The 15,161-nt window shown below is 36.3% G+C and overlaps 2 protein-coding genes across 2 annotated transcripts; both read left to right on the top strand.

Annotated features, from left to right (window-relative positions):
- Positions 1 to 1,182: 1,182 nt before the first annotated feature.
- Positions 1,183 to 1,651, top strand: LOC133299472 (protein MAIN-LIKE 2-like). Its single transcript, XM_061498937.1, has 2 exons — positions 1,183 to 1,332; positions 1,403 to 1,651. The coding sequence occupies exons 1-2, from the start codon at positions 1,183 to 1,185 to the stop codon at positions 1,649 to 1,651; spliced, it is 399 nt and encodes a 132-aa protein (XP_061354921.1).
- Positions 1,652 to 8,680: 7,029 nt separating this feature from the next.
- On the top strand, positions 8,681 to 9,340 carry LOC133299473 (vacuolar iron transporter homolog 4-like). The gene has a single exon (XM_061498938.1). The coding sequence runs from the start codon at positions 8,681 to 8,683 to the stop codon at positions 9,338 to 9,340; it is 660 nt and encodes a 219-aa protein (XP_061354922.1).
- Positions 9,341 to 15,161: the final 5,821 nt, after the last annotated feature.

The raw sequence follows: 15,161 nt of genomic DNA on the forward strand, positions 1-15,161 counted from the left end.
GGTCTAATACAATCAGGTCTTATACTATCAGGTCTTATACAATCAGGTCTTATGCTATCAGGTCCCTAAAATACACATTAATCCTATTGTGCTTGTCTAAAAATTTATGTGCACGGTTCGGTGATATCAAAGAATCAAGTTGGAGAGACTAAAAATAATAATTAGCGGCAAAAAAATTAATTTATTTCTTTTTTAATAAAAAATTACGAAAAAGTAGTCATTTTGAAAAAAATTACGAAAATATAGCAATCAAACACGTCCACGTGGGGCGTGTTGCACTGGAGAGAGACACGTCCATGTGGGGCGTGACCTGCTGGGCAAACACGCCTAAGATGGGTGTGACCAGAAGAGACACACGCCCAACAGGGGCGTGACCTCCCTGGTCTATAAATAGCTCATTTTCCATTTTTTCCTCATTTCTTCCTTCACATCCTCTCTCTAAACCTTCCTCCAACTTCTCTCTACATTTCTTCTGGAGCGTTTTGCACAGTGAAGCTTTGTCTCTCTCATGTAAGTCCCAATTTTTTGTTTACGTTTTTTGTTTATGTTTTTTGTTTATGTTTTTTATTAACAGCAATAAATATATGATAGTTATTAGTGACTTAGATAATTGTTAGTAGGTTAGAAAAATATTAGTGACTTATGTAAGAGAATGATTAGAGACTTAGAATTTAGTTAGAGACTTAGAATTTAGTTAGAGACTTAGAAATTAGTTAGAGACAATTAATAATTTTATATGAATGACACATATGAACATATTGACATTTCAATTAACTACATTGTAATTAAAGTGTGCAAAAAAATAATAGAGTAGGCAATATTAATTTAAATTGATTTTAATTTATTTAGTCTATTTAAATATAAATTAGAATGATGTAATGTTCTATAATTTAGTTTTATTGACGTTAATTTAATTGAAATTAATATAACTTAACTCAATTCAATTAAATGCTATTTAATAAAGTGCAATTAAATCTCATTCAGTGTAATTTAATATAATATCAATAGTAATTTGTGTATAATTTTTTCATCTGTATTAGTATCCTATTATCGCCCATTCGTCTTCGTCAGAGTCGCCGCGCTCTGGATTCGATGGTGATGTTGAGCCATCTGATCCTTGTACACATGTACTTCCTGGAACATATAGGTGGGAGGTACTGCGTAAGAGGACGCAGCGCATATATGTTTCACAACGAGGACAAGGTAAGGGGGTTAAAGACGAGGCGCGACAAACTACAGGGTGAACCTCGTCATGATGATATACCAGACATCGTCGCTGATTATTTGACCCAGGCTGGCTTCATACACGTGGCATGTATGAGTCATATTCAGGTATGTATATTTTTAAATTACTTAATGAAATTACCGTTACAGCCACTTTCTATAATTGTTTTTCTTTCAGATCGATACCGCCCTGATCAGTGCTTTGGTTGAGCGGTGGAGACCAGAGACACATACGTTTCACATGACGCAGGGAGAGATGACTATCACATTACAGGACGTGGTTGATATACTTGGCTTGCCTACTGACGGGCAGGCAGTTACCGGACCTACAGCTTTGGATTGGACCGCAATTTGTCAGCATGTTTTTGGGACTGCCCCTGTTGCGGGCACAGACATTCACGATGGCGATCTACATATTTCTACGTAATTTTTTTCAAAACGACTATTTTTTCGTAATTTTTTATTAAAAAAGAAATAAATTAATTTTTTTTTGCCAATAATTAGCTAGTAATTAAAGATGAATATGGCACCAATTGCATAAAATATGCCATATCCCAAGAGAATGCTTGGTAGAGGAGAATTTTTTTTGTTTGATTTCCAGGAATATGGCGATAAAGTGAATTTTTCATGAATGTTACTAAAATGTTGTTTGGTAGGCCAAAATATTACCAGAAATGTTGTTTCAAGTTTCCTGATTCTATAATTGGTTGATTATGAAATATTATTGGGAATCTGAGGTAATTTTATAAAACTACCCTATATAAGTGTGAGACCTCACCTTCCAGTCTTTCATGTTCTTCAAGCACTATCCTTCTGTGGATAATAGTTTTTCAGCCCAATCTGGAGTTCAATGATCTCCACAAATTTACGATTTTTCTCCTTGGAATCAGCCATGATTCTTGAGATAGCTTCTCTTAGAGCATCACTCTGAAGCTTACTGCACAATCAACAGTCAAAAATAGATCCAAAAACCTAGGTTTTCAAGTGTTTCATTGCACTGAACAATTTTCTTTAACATCTGAAACATCATACAAAATGCACCAACCCAAATCATCAATGAAAAATGATTGTTGAGATATATAGTCCCACATTGGTTGTATGTGCAACTAATGTGAAGTTTATAAGGTCTTGGGCAGTCCCACCCCTTGAGCTAGCTTTTGGGGTGGTGTATCCCAAGGTTCTTTACATGGTATCAGAGCTTCAGGGACCATGAGGTCACGAGTTCGATCCTCACTGTCCCCCACTTTCAGGTGGAATTAAGAAAAGTACAAGGCAGACCAAAAAAATGGGCTTGTGCAACACAAGGCAGACCAATAATGGGCTTGTGTTATATCCACGCTTCAAGCCCAAAGGGCTCTTGCATGAGGGGGTGTGTTAGAGAATAAAATATAAAGTATTAAAAAGACCATGTTGAGATATATATTCCCACATTGATTGTGTGGGCAACTAATATGACCTTTATAAGGCCTTGGGCACTCCCACCCTTTGAGCTAGCTTTTGGGGTGGTGTATCCCAAGGTTCTTTACAAAGTGGTTCTTTACATGGTATCAGAGCTTGAGCCCTCACCGCCTCCCACTTTAAAAAAGTGGAATTAAAAATAAAAAGCACAAAAAGGTAAAACCAAAAATTGGGCTTGTGCAATTCCACGCTTCTAGCCCAAAGGGCTCTTGCGTGAGGGGGCGTGTTGAGATATATAGTCACACAACCCTCACAACGGAGCAAGAACAAGAAGAACAAAAGAATAACGTTTCTGATTAATTCTTGAATGAATTCTCATCGGTTACAGTTATGCCTTTAATACATGGACCCCAAACTCCTAAACCGTTTCCTGCCTAATTCAATGACACGTCAATGGCTAACAATTGCCACTTCAATTCTCCTAATAAAAGCTACTCCTAATGCTCCTAATGTAACTGCTATGGAGCTGTACCTTTAATTCTCCTAATGTAACATTGCCTTCCCCTAAAAAATGGACCTTGTCCTCAAGGTCCCAATGAAAAAAAAGAACTAGAAATCCTTTTTTTTATATAGGTTGCACATGCTGCGTATTTTTTTTCTTTTTGAAAGACTTTATCTCTTCATTCAAATGCACAGGCAGATTCCTACTTTCAGGATGGAGAGCCAGTCCAGATAAAAGCTACTCCTCCAATCCACTGTTTACTTCCATTTGGCCCTGAAATAACTTCTCCATAGAGTCTAACTGGATAATAGACATCATTTCTTAAGATTTCCCAGGGATTTCCCATCTCAAGCCAGCTTTCAGCAACTTCCTCCTGACCATCCTTTGTTATAAGTTGTTTGAATAAACCATACTTGTATCTAAGTCCATATCCCCATTCAGGGTAATTCAGCGTTGCCAAGGAGTCCAAAAAGCAGGAAGCAAGTCGACCTAGTCCCCCATTCCCAAGGGCAGCATCTGGCTCCTGATTAGCCACATCCTGTAAATTGTGACCCAGCTTTTTGAGAGCCTCAACATAAGGACCTGAGAGTTGTAAATTCCCAATTGCATTCAGCAATGCCCTACCCTGTAGATACTCCATAGACATATAATAAGCTTATTTAACATTCATCTTCTCATAATAGTCATATGTTGCATTCCAATTTATGATGAGGGAGTCACGGACACTCTCTGCAGTTGCAAAGAGAGCCTTACTGAGCTCTAACTTCTCTGGAGAAAAAGATGTGGTGAACACAGCATGATATTGGATGCTTGAAGCAATAGCTGCAGAATCTGGTACAAATTCATTGAAAGTGCCTCCCTTAATTGTCTCGTCTACAGTAGTGCCACTTGGTGTTGAAAGAGAAAATCCATTTAAGATCATTTCATCAGGTCTTGTAGGATAACTAAAGCAAACCTTCCTAAGTTCTATTTCTCCACGAATTTCACCAAGTTGCTGACCTGTATCATAATAAGAATCAATTTCTGGCTTCCTTTTAATTGTTCCAAACATCTTAAAGGTTGCAGCTTGTCCTGCAGCAAAAACACCAAAGCTTGGAAGAACCTGCCCAAGAGACATGGAGCCAGTCAAATCAAAAAAAATTACAGTCACAACCTTCCCTCCAGTATATCCTTTCCTTATTGTCATTTTCCCACCAAACCATACAGCCAAAACATAAGTGGAGATATAAACAAAAAAGAGTGAACCAAACTCCAGACCATAAGATATTGCCTCTTGCACTCCAGTCTTGTAAGCTTGGATCAAGGACTGATTATATTTAGCTATAGTTTGCTTCTCCCCAGTGAATAATGCAACTGTTTGGATAGAACCTATTGTCTGCTCTACTACACTTGCTGCTGTAGAATAATCTGTTTGTCCACTGGATGATGCTTTTGCAATAACCATGCTCATTAGAATAAGTAGAATACAAGATAGCATGACAACTGTTAGAGGCCATCCCCTGATGAATGCTATTACAAAACCTCCCAAGAAAGTTGCTATTAACTGTATAAATTGTCCGACCTTCTCACCCATGGCATCTTGAATAAGAACAATATCACCTGATATCCTTCTAACAACCTCTTCAGTATTAGTTTCCTCATCAAAGAAACTAACATCTTGCCTCAAAATTGTTTGAAGGTGTAAACCTCTTATTTTTGCAGCCTGTCTCTCCCCAGTGATCATCCAGCAAGTTAACTTTTCCACTTGGATAAGGCCATGCAACTTATTGAGATATTGTGTATAAGAAACTCCATTATTCCCATTTTGACTTTTTGTTGCAATTATTTTTTTGGTTAACATCAACACTCGACCTTGGACCTCTGGTTGCTCATCTTCTATGGTGAATGTTAATATAACTACAATGGCTACTTGTATCATCTTTCTGCTGCTACTGATGCTTACATCATTCACCCCATCTTGTAAAGGAACCCTGTCCTCAAGGTTCAATGTGAAAGAAAGAGCAAAGAAACCTTTTGGATCCCAAGTAAAAGTAAGGAACCTTGTAAAGGAAGCTTCTGTTAAGCCAACACTTACAGATTTAGGAGAAATCTATGCACCATAGAGGCAAATTCCTTTCTTAAGAACGAGATCAAGTTTATATGGCTTGGCGTCTTCATGCGGAAGACTTATTCGTCCAATATCCAGCATGTTCTCTACGAGGGTTAAAAGAAATCCTCCAGGGTCCCAATAAAGCAAAGGGTCAGGTATCATCATGTACCAAGACCTTGTACTTAGGTCAGACATTTCATCAAACATGTGTCTTGCAGCTACCATATCATCAGAGACACAGTATATGGCCATCAAACTTAGATCGTCAAGCCAAGGAAGGGCACCAGTTTGCACTTTACACCCAACCAAAAAGGAATCAACTGACTTAGCTTCCACATCAATCAAAATTGGAGTTATTGCAATACACTGATGCGCCACAGCATCCATCTCTTGAATTTCTTGATTAACTCCAGAACCGGAAACATCAACACTAATAGCATCTTCCGAAACTGGGACACTGCCATCGAAACTCATTGTAGAAGCTAGGGTACTAACCTTTGCGAAATTAGCTTTAATCTTGGCGAAGTCGGCGCGCATCTCGTTCCTAAAACTTGCAAAATCAGCATACATCTCTGTGCTACATCGTGCAAGGTTTGTAATGGCGACAACGAGATTATCCACTAGTGTTGCAATGGAAGGTGAAGTTGAAATATGGGGTTGAGAAGCCCTAAATTCATCCTGCATCTTGAAGAACGAAAATGAGTTCAACAAGAAGAAAGCATGGATTTTGTAGAAAAATGGCAAGTTCACAATGATGAAAGCACCAATGTTAAGGGACGCAAACCCTCACAACGGAGCAAGAACAAGAAGAACAAAAGAATAACGTTTCTGATTAATTCTTGAATGAATTCTCATCGGTTACAGTTATGCCTTTAATACATGGACCCCAAACTCCTAAACCGTTTCATGCCTAATTCAATGACACGTCAATGGCTAACAATTGCCACTTCAATTCTCCTAATAAAAGCTACTCCTAATGCTCCTAATGTAACTGCTATGGAGCTGTACCTTTAATTCTCCTAATGTAGCAACTATCGAACTTCTCTACCGAGGAAGAGGTATTTTTGTCCGAAAAAATTTGAAAAAATTTCCTACCGGGTTAGAATCAAAGAATACCACCCACATGCCGTGGTATTCTTTGTTGGGTATCCTTTTCATAATTTTAAATCCTAAGAATTTGATTTTTTTTTCAAAAAAAATTTCACAATCCTTATACCAAACATGGATAAATAGGATTCCTAATATTAATTTTCTCGGAATCTAAAAAAAATCCCCGGCTACTCACATAAAACAGATGAAAGTGCAGACTAGCCTCTTTTATTTTGAATTTCATAATTAAGATAGATATAACTATCCTATTTGAATTCTTCTAGATAGTGTATACAGGCAATTATTATTTCACGAATTGAAATAACACTATAAGGGAGATTTGTGTGATATAAAAAAAACTCGATTGTTATTACCACAAAAGAAAAAAAAAAACGGATTGAATATTTCTATAATTAGTTTAGTAATCTCGGGGTATATAAGCCATTTTTCATATAAATTCATCTAAGAAAAAATAATATCATACTAATATAAGTAAATTATAACCCACCGAAGATTGTCCTTAATCCCTGGATAATATAATCAATTATATATTTATTAATAATTGTTAAAGGGAGTTTAATGTTAATTTATTATTAATATATGGAATTTTTTTATATATTATCATCTTTTTACTATTTTACTATGCATATATTAATCTTACATGCACAATCCCTTGAATGCCATTATAATTATATATTTCTTCACAATCATATAATTATATATTGCTATATTATTAAAAAAAATTGGCTTTGCGCATACTTTTTTTCATATAGTTAAACTATTTTAATGTCCACACCAAAAATAACTATTTTAATGAAGTAATAATATGGTTATGAAATACAATAAGAATATTTTAATGATTGATCTACTTGTATTTAATGATTCTAATTTATTAATGTTGTGCGTCATTGGATGCAACTGTACATCGATGATTAGGATTGAGAAAGTGACTTGTATAGTGTTAAACACTGTTAGGGTTGGTAAAACGGGCTAACCCGGCTCGACCCGGCCTAATCCGCATTCAATCTAAAAAAAATGAGACGGATTAGGGTTGGCTCAAAAAAAAAACGAGCCAGAAAACCCAACCCAACCCGGCCCAAGTCGGGTTAGGGTTGACTCGCGGGTTGGCTCAAAAATATGACTTGTGGGTTGGCTCAAAAATATGGCTCGTGGGTTGGCTCGAAATCAGCCTATTTAAATGACCCTGTAATATTAATGCACTAGCTATGTGGCTTCCAATATTAGTTTAAACAAAGGGTTACACAATAAGAAATAAAAATAAAATATTTTAGTTTTGAATTTTCTTCAGAACAAATTTGCATCAACATCAAGAAAATAATCAGAACCACTTACTACCAAGTGGGTAAGATATTTGAACCAAACAGAGCCAGCACAGCCTAACAATATAAAAATGGCAGGGATGTGAAAATTAGGGACTTAGGTTTAGAGAAGGAAGAAAAAATGATGACAACATGTGTGGATTTTGTCCATTTTTGTATATAATATTTTGTATTTTTGTATAATAAAAAAAACTCAACCGGCAAACTGGCTCGTTTGACCCGCAGGTTGACTCGTTTTTTCACGGGTTGAAACGAGCCGGGTTGGCAGCTCATTTTTACCAACTCAACCTGGCTCATTTTTGACGAGTTACGAGCCAATCCTAAACACTGCCTCTTATTTTTATCACACTTTTTATTTCTTTTTAAATGCATTAACATCATTAACATATTTATTCCAAGTTAATTGGAGTTGGCAGAATGACAATTAGTGAATCCAAATAAAAAGTAATAAAAAATTGTGGAAAAAATAAAAAATAAAAAAATTGAATAATAATAGTAAATAAAAAATACAAGAAAAAATAAATTACAGAAAAGAAGAAAAATGTAAATTAGTTAGAAAAATTAATTAAATAAAAAATATAAAAATAAGGACATAAAAAATATAAAAATAAGGACATAAAAAATGATATAATATTTTCTAACGCATTCATTTGTATTTTTTAAATTAAAAAACACACAAAAATAATATGATGTTATTAACATATAAATAACTAGCATTTTATTACAAAAAAATAAAATAATAATAACTAGCATTTTGAAACGGCAATTATGTGTAAGAGGATCATATATGCCAATAAAACAAACCCACAAAAGACAAAACCAACACAATGATTTGTACAACTCTTGTTAACTTTTGTCCCTGAATCTACGTCGTTTCTGATCAATGTATAAAAGACTATCGAGTTGGTGGCAACTTCCCTTTACAGTACGTATGAACGCATTTGATTTCCATCCATAAATAGCCTCATCCCCAAGACCGCGTTCCCTCCACACGCCAACACATTTCTCATCTCATCATTCTCTTTTCATTCTGCATCTATGGGAGACATTAAACCATGCCACAATAATCCAGTAACCTCAAGTGAAGCCAGCCCTACAAAAATGTTCCACTTAATCGATGTGGAACGAAAGAGAGAAGAAAAGAGAGAGATAGAGGTTTTTGACTATGCCAAAAGGGCACAATGGCTTCGAGCAGCTGTATTGGGTGCCAATGATGGTTTGATCTCAACTGCATCCCTCATGATAGGTGTTGGAGCTGTTCGACAGGATATTAAGACCATGATGCTAACTGGGGTTGCTGGGTTGGTAGCTGGGGCTTGTAGCATGGCCATTGGAGAGTTTGTTTCTGTTTATGCACAGTGTGATATTGAGGTTGCTCAGATGATAAGAGAAGGAAAAGAGACACACGAAGAGAAGTTACCAAATCCATTTCAAGCTGCCCTAGCTTCAGGCCTTTCGTTCGCCGTCGGAGCGGCGGTGCCGCTGTTTGGGGCGGTGTTTATTGAAGATTACAAGGTGAGGTTGGGGGTAGTGGCGGCTGTTGTAAGCATTGCTTTGTTGGTTTTTGGAGGGTTGGGTGCTGTTTTAGGTAAAGTACCCTTGGTTAAGTCCTCTTTGAGGGTTTTGATTGGGGGATGGTTGGCCATGGTTGTTACTTTTGGTTTAATCAAGCTTGTTGGTCATGTCGTAGATTGTTAAGTCCTCTTTGAGGGTTTTGATTGGGGGATGGTTGGCCATGGTTGTTACTTTTGGTTTAATCAAGTTTAATTTGTTAGTCATGTTGTATAGATTGATATATATATATATATATATATATATATATATATATATATTTTGATCTTCTCTTGTGAAATAATCTCAGTCGTACATAGACAAATCAACGGTTATTTTCCCCCACTTTTTATTGATCTCAATGCGGTCACTATAACCGTTGATTTGTTATAAATAATTGAGACCCTTAAACTCACGTGACATGAGAAGCTCAACTCCAAAAATTTTAACAAAGGGTATCCTATAGGAAAAGTCCAATAGGGTCTCACGGAAATCAAAAGTGAGAAAAAAGAATGGAATGCATTTCAGGTTTTGTGAGAAAGTCAACACGGATGTCACATGAAGGAGAGGGGGAGAAGCGAGCGAATTACAGGATTTGTATTCATTCATTCTGATCATTACACGCCTCACAATATCTTAATTACCTGAACTTCATCTATATTTTGATTTTTTTTTCTTCCTTGTTAAATACGCTCATTTAATTTAATGTATGTTTATGTTAGCGGAAGTTTCGCTAATTAGAAGCCAAATCCAAAGTGATATATAGAAATTTGGCTTTTGGAGCAATTCTTGCACTGCAATTTAGAGCTGGAGATTCCATTTATTGGAATATGCTTTAGCTATGCCTTTTATAACAATGAATCCAAGAAAATGCTCTCACAAGTTCCAGCGAATTTTATTCCCCTTGTGTTTGACAAATTGATAAATTTAATACATATCACTTGAGAATAATACTCTTAATTATGACATTCTTACAATTCTCAGTTAGTCATATTAATATATTTTAGAGTATTTGAACTAAAAAAATGCTCTAAACAAATATTTCGTTGCATTTAATATTGAAATTTTGCGTGAGTCAAAAGAAAAAGTATAGCATAAATATTTTGAAATATATTATGACGTTGGTGACTTCCATATTGTAATCAATTTTTCTTAAATGCTAGATATACTCATATTTTGTGAGTTGTGAAATTTTTTCATGTATACATAATTTTGCGATAGTGACTAAATTTAGTTTTAATGGTGAAACAAAAAATTTAAGTAAAATCCTGTGAAAGGCTTATTTATAGTACGTTTGAGTATAAAATTTTGGATTCAAAAACCTAGTTATATCATCATTTTTTTGGCTATATATTTGAAATTAAACTTTTTTATGCAACATTACAAAATTTATTTTCATTTTAAGATTATTTTATAACTTATAATGAGCATGAATACATGACCAAACTATAATATGTGTAAGCACTTGCTTTTGTTCATCAATTCTTAAAATTTTTGCCATTTGTTCAGCTGCTATTGACTTTCAGGTTTTATCAGCATTTATGCATCTGTTCAAAAAAACTCAAAACTGTCAAGATGGAAATTCCCATTTTTATTGGCGCGAAGATCCCAACAATTGGATCTTTCGCACATAAATGTATTTCCAGATTCAGCGTACATTTGAAACTTTGAAGGTGCAACTGGAGGGACTCAAGATAAAAGGAGCAACACTTCTTGGTACCAATGGATGTACAACAGTGGTACCATTAACTCTTGGGATGATCTTACACGTGTAGTGCGAGAAAGGTTTAGTTTCTCTTTTCATAAAGACATTCATGAGGTACTATCACGACTCACACAATCAGGTTCTTTACAAGACTATGTACGTGAGTTTGAGCAGCTAATGCATCAAGTGTCAGATGTAAATGATAATCTCTTAATGATGTTCTTTATTTCTGGTTTACAATCGGAATTACGCAGTGCAATTCAACTACATCGGCCTTCAACCTTGCACCAAGCGATGCGTTTATCTATCGCTTATGACCATTCCACTGTAACACCTGACAAAACCACTTCTTTAAATCTCGCAACTTCATCCCAAAAAAGAGCCTTGACTTTACCCTCAAATCAAACCTTAGCCTTACCCTCTAATACAACCTCTCAATTACGTATAAAAAAATTAAAATTGACACCTGAAGAATTGCAGCGTAAAATAGATATGGGATTATACTATAATTGTGATGAAAGGTGGAATGCTATGCATAAATGCAAAGGTAAGGTGTTATTCTTATTTGGAGACATTGATGATAACTCCAATAATGAGCAAGAAGAGAAGATAATATGGGGTGTAGAAGGAAGCAACAATCAGAGAGTGGATGCAACCTTGCATTCTTTATCAGCAAATGCAAATCCTCATTTATTGAGTTTTTCTGTTATAGTTGTTGATAAGTAGATTCGAGAACGGGTGGATTCAGTGTAAAAATAAAAATGACACATAATTTATCGTGGTTCAACCATTTTGCCCTACATCCACACTCATAAGTTTCTCCCCCTCTCAAGATCAAGGAGGGAGGTTCCCTTTAATATAAATAGGAGATGATACAATAGTTGGGCCAGATTATTTTGCCCACAATCAAGGATATCAAGTAATTTGTTGCTCTTTTTATGAGATATATTTGATACATAATTACAATCAATATGATTCCCTGATTTGTTTCCACTAATATCTCCAACACTCCCCCTCCAAGCTGATGCGAAGATGTCAATCGAGCCCAGCTTGGCAATGATATTTTGAAAAGAGTTCTTAGGAAGGGCCTTAGTCAACAAATCTGCTAATTGGTCTTCACTTCGGATATAAGGTGTCTCAATTACTTTTGCTTGAATCTTTTCTCGAACAAAATGACAGTCTACTTCAATATGTTTAGTTCTCTCGTGAAACACGGGATTAGATGCAATATGAATAGCTGCTTGGTTGTCACAATACAACTTAATCGGATTCTTTATTTGCTTCAAGGTAAGATCAAAAAGGAGATCTTTAAGCCAAACGAGTTCACTGGTGGCCGAGGTCATAGCACGATATTCTGCTTCTACACTGGAACGGGATACTACACTTTGTTTTTTACTTTTCCAAGTCACAAGGTTGCCTCCAACAAAAGTACAAAAACCAGAGGTGGATCGTCTGTCATGTGGGCTACCTGCCCAATCAGCGTCAACATACCCAATAATGTTAGTGTGCCCATTTTTTTTAAACCAGATGCCTTTTCCTAGACAAGACTTTAAGTACCTGAGAATCCGATCCGCTAGATTCATGTGATCTTGTGTTGGTTTATGTAGAAATTGGCTAATGTAACTAACCGAATAAGATATGTCTGGCCTAGTAATTGTGAGATAGATTAACTTGCCAACAAGTCTCTGTAACTGTCTTGGGTCAGATAGTGGAGTGGAGTTTTTCTCAAACTTACCATTGTGTTCCATAGGGGTATCAATTGGTTTGGATGCCAATTTACCTGTCTCCTTCAGAAGATCCAATACATATTTTGCTTGTTAGATGAATAGCCCTTTACTAGATTCAGCAATTTCGATTCCCAGGAAGTACTTTAGGCGCCCCAAGTCCTTGATGTCAAAGGTCATATTGAGATACTTCTTCAATTTTTCTATCTCAATCATATTATTCCCTGATATGGCTATATCATCTACATAGATAAGGACAACAATAGTATTTCCATCCCAGTGTTTAACAAATAAAGTGTAGTCTGATTTACTTCTGATGAACCCAAAAGTGGTGAGTGCCTTGCTCAACTTTCCGTACCAGGCACGGGGAGATTGCTTTAGCCCATAGATGGCACGCTTTAATTTACACACTTTACCAGGTTTAGATGCAAAAGGGTGACCTGGAGGCAAGTTCATGTAGACTTCCTCTTCAAGATCTCCATGCAGAAAAGCATTTTTAACATCCATTTGGAAGAGCGGCCATCCAAGATTTATAGCAACTGACATAAGGACCCTTACAATGTTAATTTTTGCTACTGGCGCAAAGGTCTCAGTATAATCTACACCATAGGTCTGGGTGTATCCTTTAGCAACAAGGCGAGCTTTATGTCGCTCAATAGACCCATCACTTTGGTATTTGATTTTGTAAATCCATCTGCAACCAACAGTGTTCTTGCCATGTGGAAGAGATACAATTTCCCAAGTCTGGTTTTTATCAAGGGCAAGAAGTTCATTATTCATAGCTGCTTGCCATTCTGGAATTGACTTTGCTTCCTCAAAGGTAGTAGGTTCATGATGCTTATCAATCGCAATTAGGAAAGTCCTGTGTCCACCAGAGACATGATCGAGGCATACATAGTCTTGAATAGGATAAGTGACAACTGTAGAGATATAATCCTTTAATTTAATTGATGGTCTAACTGTTCTTGAGGACCGTCGTACAGTCTGATCCGATATTACCGGTGGATTAGAGGTTGAAAACTCTCCTTGAGGTACATCAGGAGGTGGTACTGCATCTGTGATTGGTTCCACCTCTGTTGGTGGTAATACATCTGTTGTAGGTTCAGCCTCTACTGGTGGTAATATACTAGTTGTTTCACATGAAACCGGTCTAGGATAAAAATCCAATTGTGTATCAATGCCAATCTCCCCCTGATTTTTATCCTTTGAGGAAAAGTACATAGAAGCCTCATCAAAGTAAACATCTCGAAAAATACATAATTTCTGGGTACCAACATCATAACATTTGTAGCCCTTTTTTACAGTGGAGTATCCTAGGAAAATACACTTGGTGGCACGGGGCTCCAGTTTGTTAGTATTATGCAGATGAACAAAGCAAACACATCCAAATACTCGTAAGTGAGACAGATCAATATCACGACCATAAAGAACGGTCAAGGGTGATTTATAATGGAGTTGTTTGCTCGGTGTGCGATTGATGAGGTAACAACTTGTGAGTATTGCATAAGACCAAAAATTAGAGGGAAGATTGCCATTAAAGAGCAAGGAACGAGTGACCTCTAGTAGATGCCGATTCTTTCGTTCAGCAATGCCATTTTGCTGAGGGGTACCAACACATGATAATTGATGGATAGTTCCCATAGATTTAAGAAATGCTTGCATTGTGTAATTAACATATTGTGTGCCATTGTCACTACGCAAAATTTGAATATTCACCCCATACTGAGTTTTAATCATTTGATAAAATTCTTGGAAAATATTACACACTTCAGACTTGGAGCGCAATAGATAAAGCCACATGCAACGAGATTTATCATCAATAAATGTAATGAACCAGCGAAAACCATTACAAGAATCAACCGGGGCTGCACCCCATACATCGGAGTGAATAAGTTCAAAAGTAGTAGAAGAAACATGAGTACTACTATGAAATGGCAACCTATGAATTTTAGAAAAACGGCAAATGTCACAAGTGCTAGAATCAATAACAAATTTTGGATTAACATATAAGCCAAAATCTTATCTGAGGGATGACCCATACGCCAATGCCATAGTTGGGTCTCATCCGATCAGCAAGCAGTTGAAAGACCTAGGGTAGATATAGGCAGCAAATATAAACCATTTTGATATGCTCCTTCACCAATCTTCCTCCCGGTGTGACTGTCTTGAAATATTACCTTTTTTGCAGAAAAAGTTACATTGTAATGTAGATTTTTTGTAAGTTTAGCAACCGATAACAAGTTAGCAGATAAGGATGGAACAAATAAAGTATCTAATGTGCTGCCAAATAAATCAATTTTCCCACGACCCATAACAGGAACCTTATTTCCATTTGGAACAGTGATAGGAGCAATTTGATCAGTATCAGATATATCATGTAGTAGGGTGGAATCATAACACATGTTCCGTAGCACCAGAATCAATAATAAAGGATCGAGGAAAAAAATTGGCAAAAGCATAAGACATACCATCATGAACAAAGTGGCTAGTATCCGAAGATTTTTCACTGGCACCAAGGTTCAGATATTCTTGTAGATGA

Source organism: Gastrolobium bilobum, unplaced genomic scaffold (genome assembly GCF_033153095.1).
Source record: "Gastrolobium bilobum isolate Gb01-03AN ecotype WA unplaced genomic scaffold, APGP_CSIRO_Gbil_v1 utg25654, whole genome shotgun sequence".
Taxonomy (NCBI): Eukaryota; Viridiplantae; Streptophyta; class Magnoliopsida; order Fabales; family Fabaceae; genus Gastrolobium; species Gastrolobium bilobum.

What these genes read in the sequence shown, in the direction of transcription:
- LOC133299472 (XM_061498937.1), top strand. Translation starts at nt 1,183, where the DNA reads ATGTTTCACAACGAGGACAAGGTAAGGGGGTTAAAGACGAGGCGCGAC. An exon ending in CATGTATGAGTCATATTCAG is followed by an intron (nt 1,333 to 1,402) that starts GTATGTATATTT and finishes TTTTTCTTTCAG; the next exon opens with ATCGATACCGCCCTGATCAG.
- LOC133299473 (XM_061498938.1), top strand. Translation starts at nt 8,681, where the DNA reads ATGGGAGACATTAAACCATGCCACAATAATCCAGTAACCTCAAGTGAA.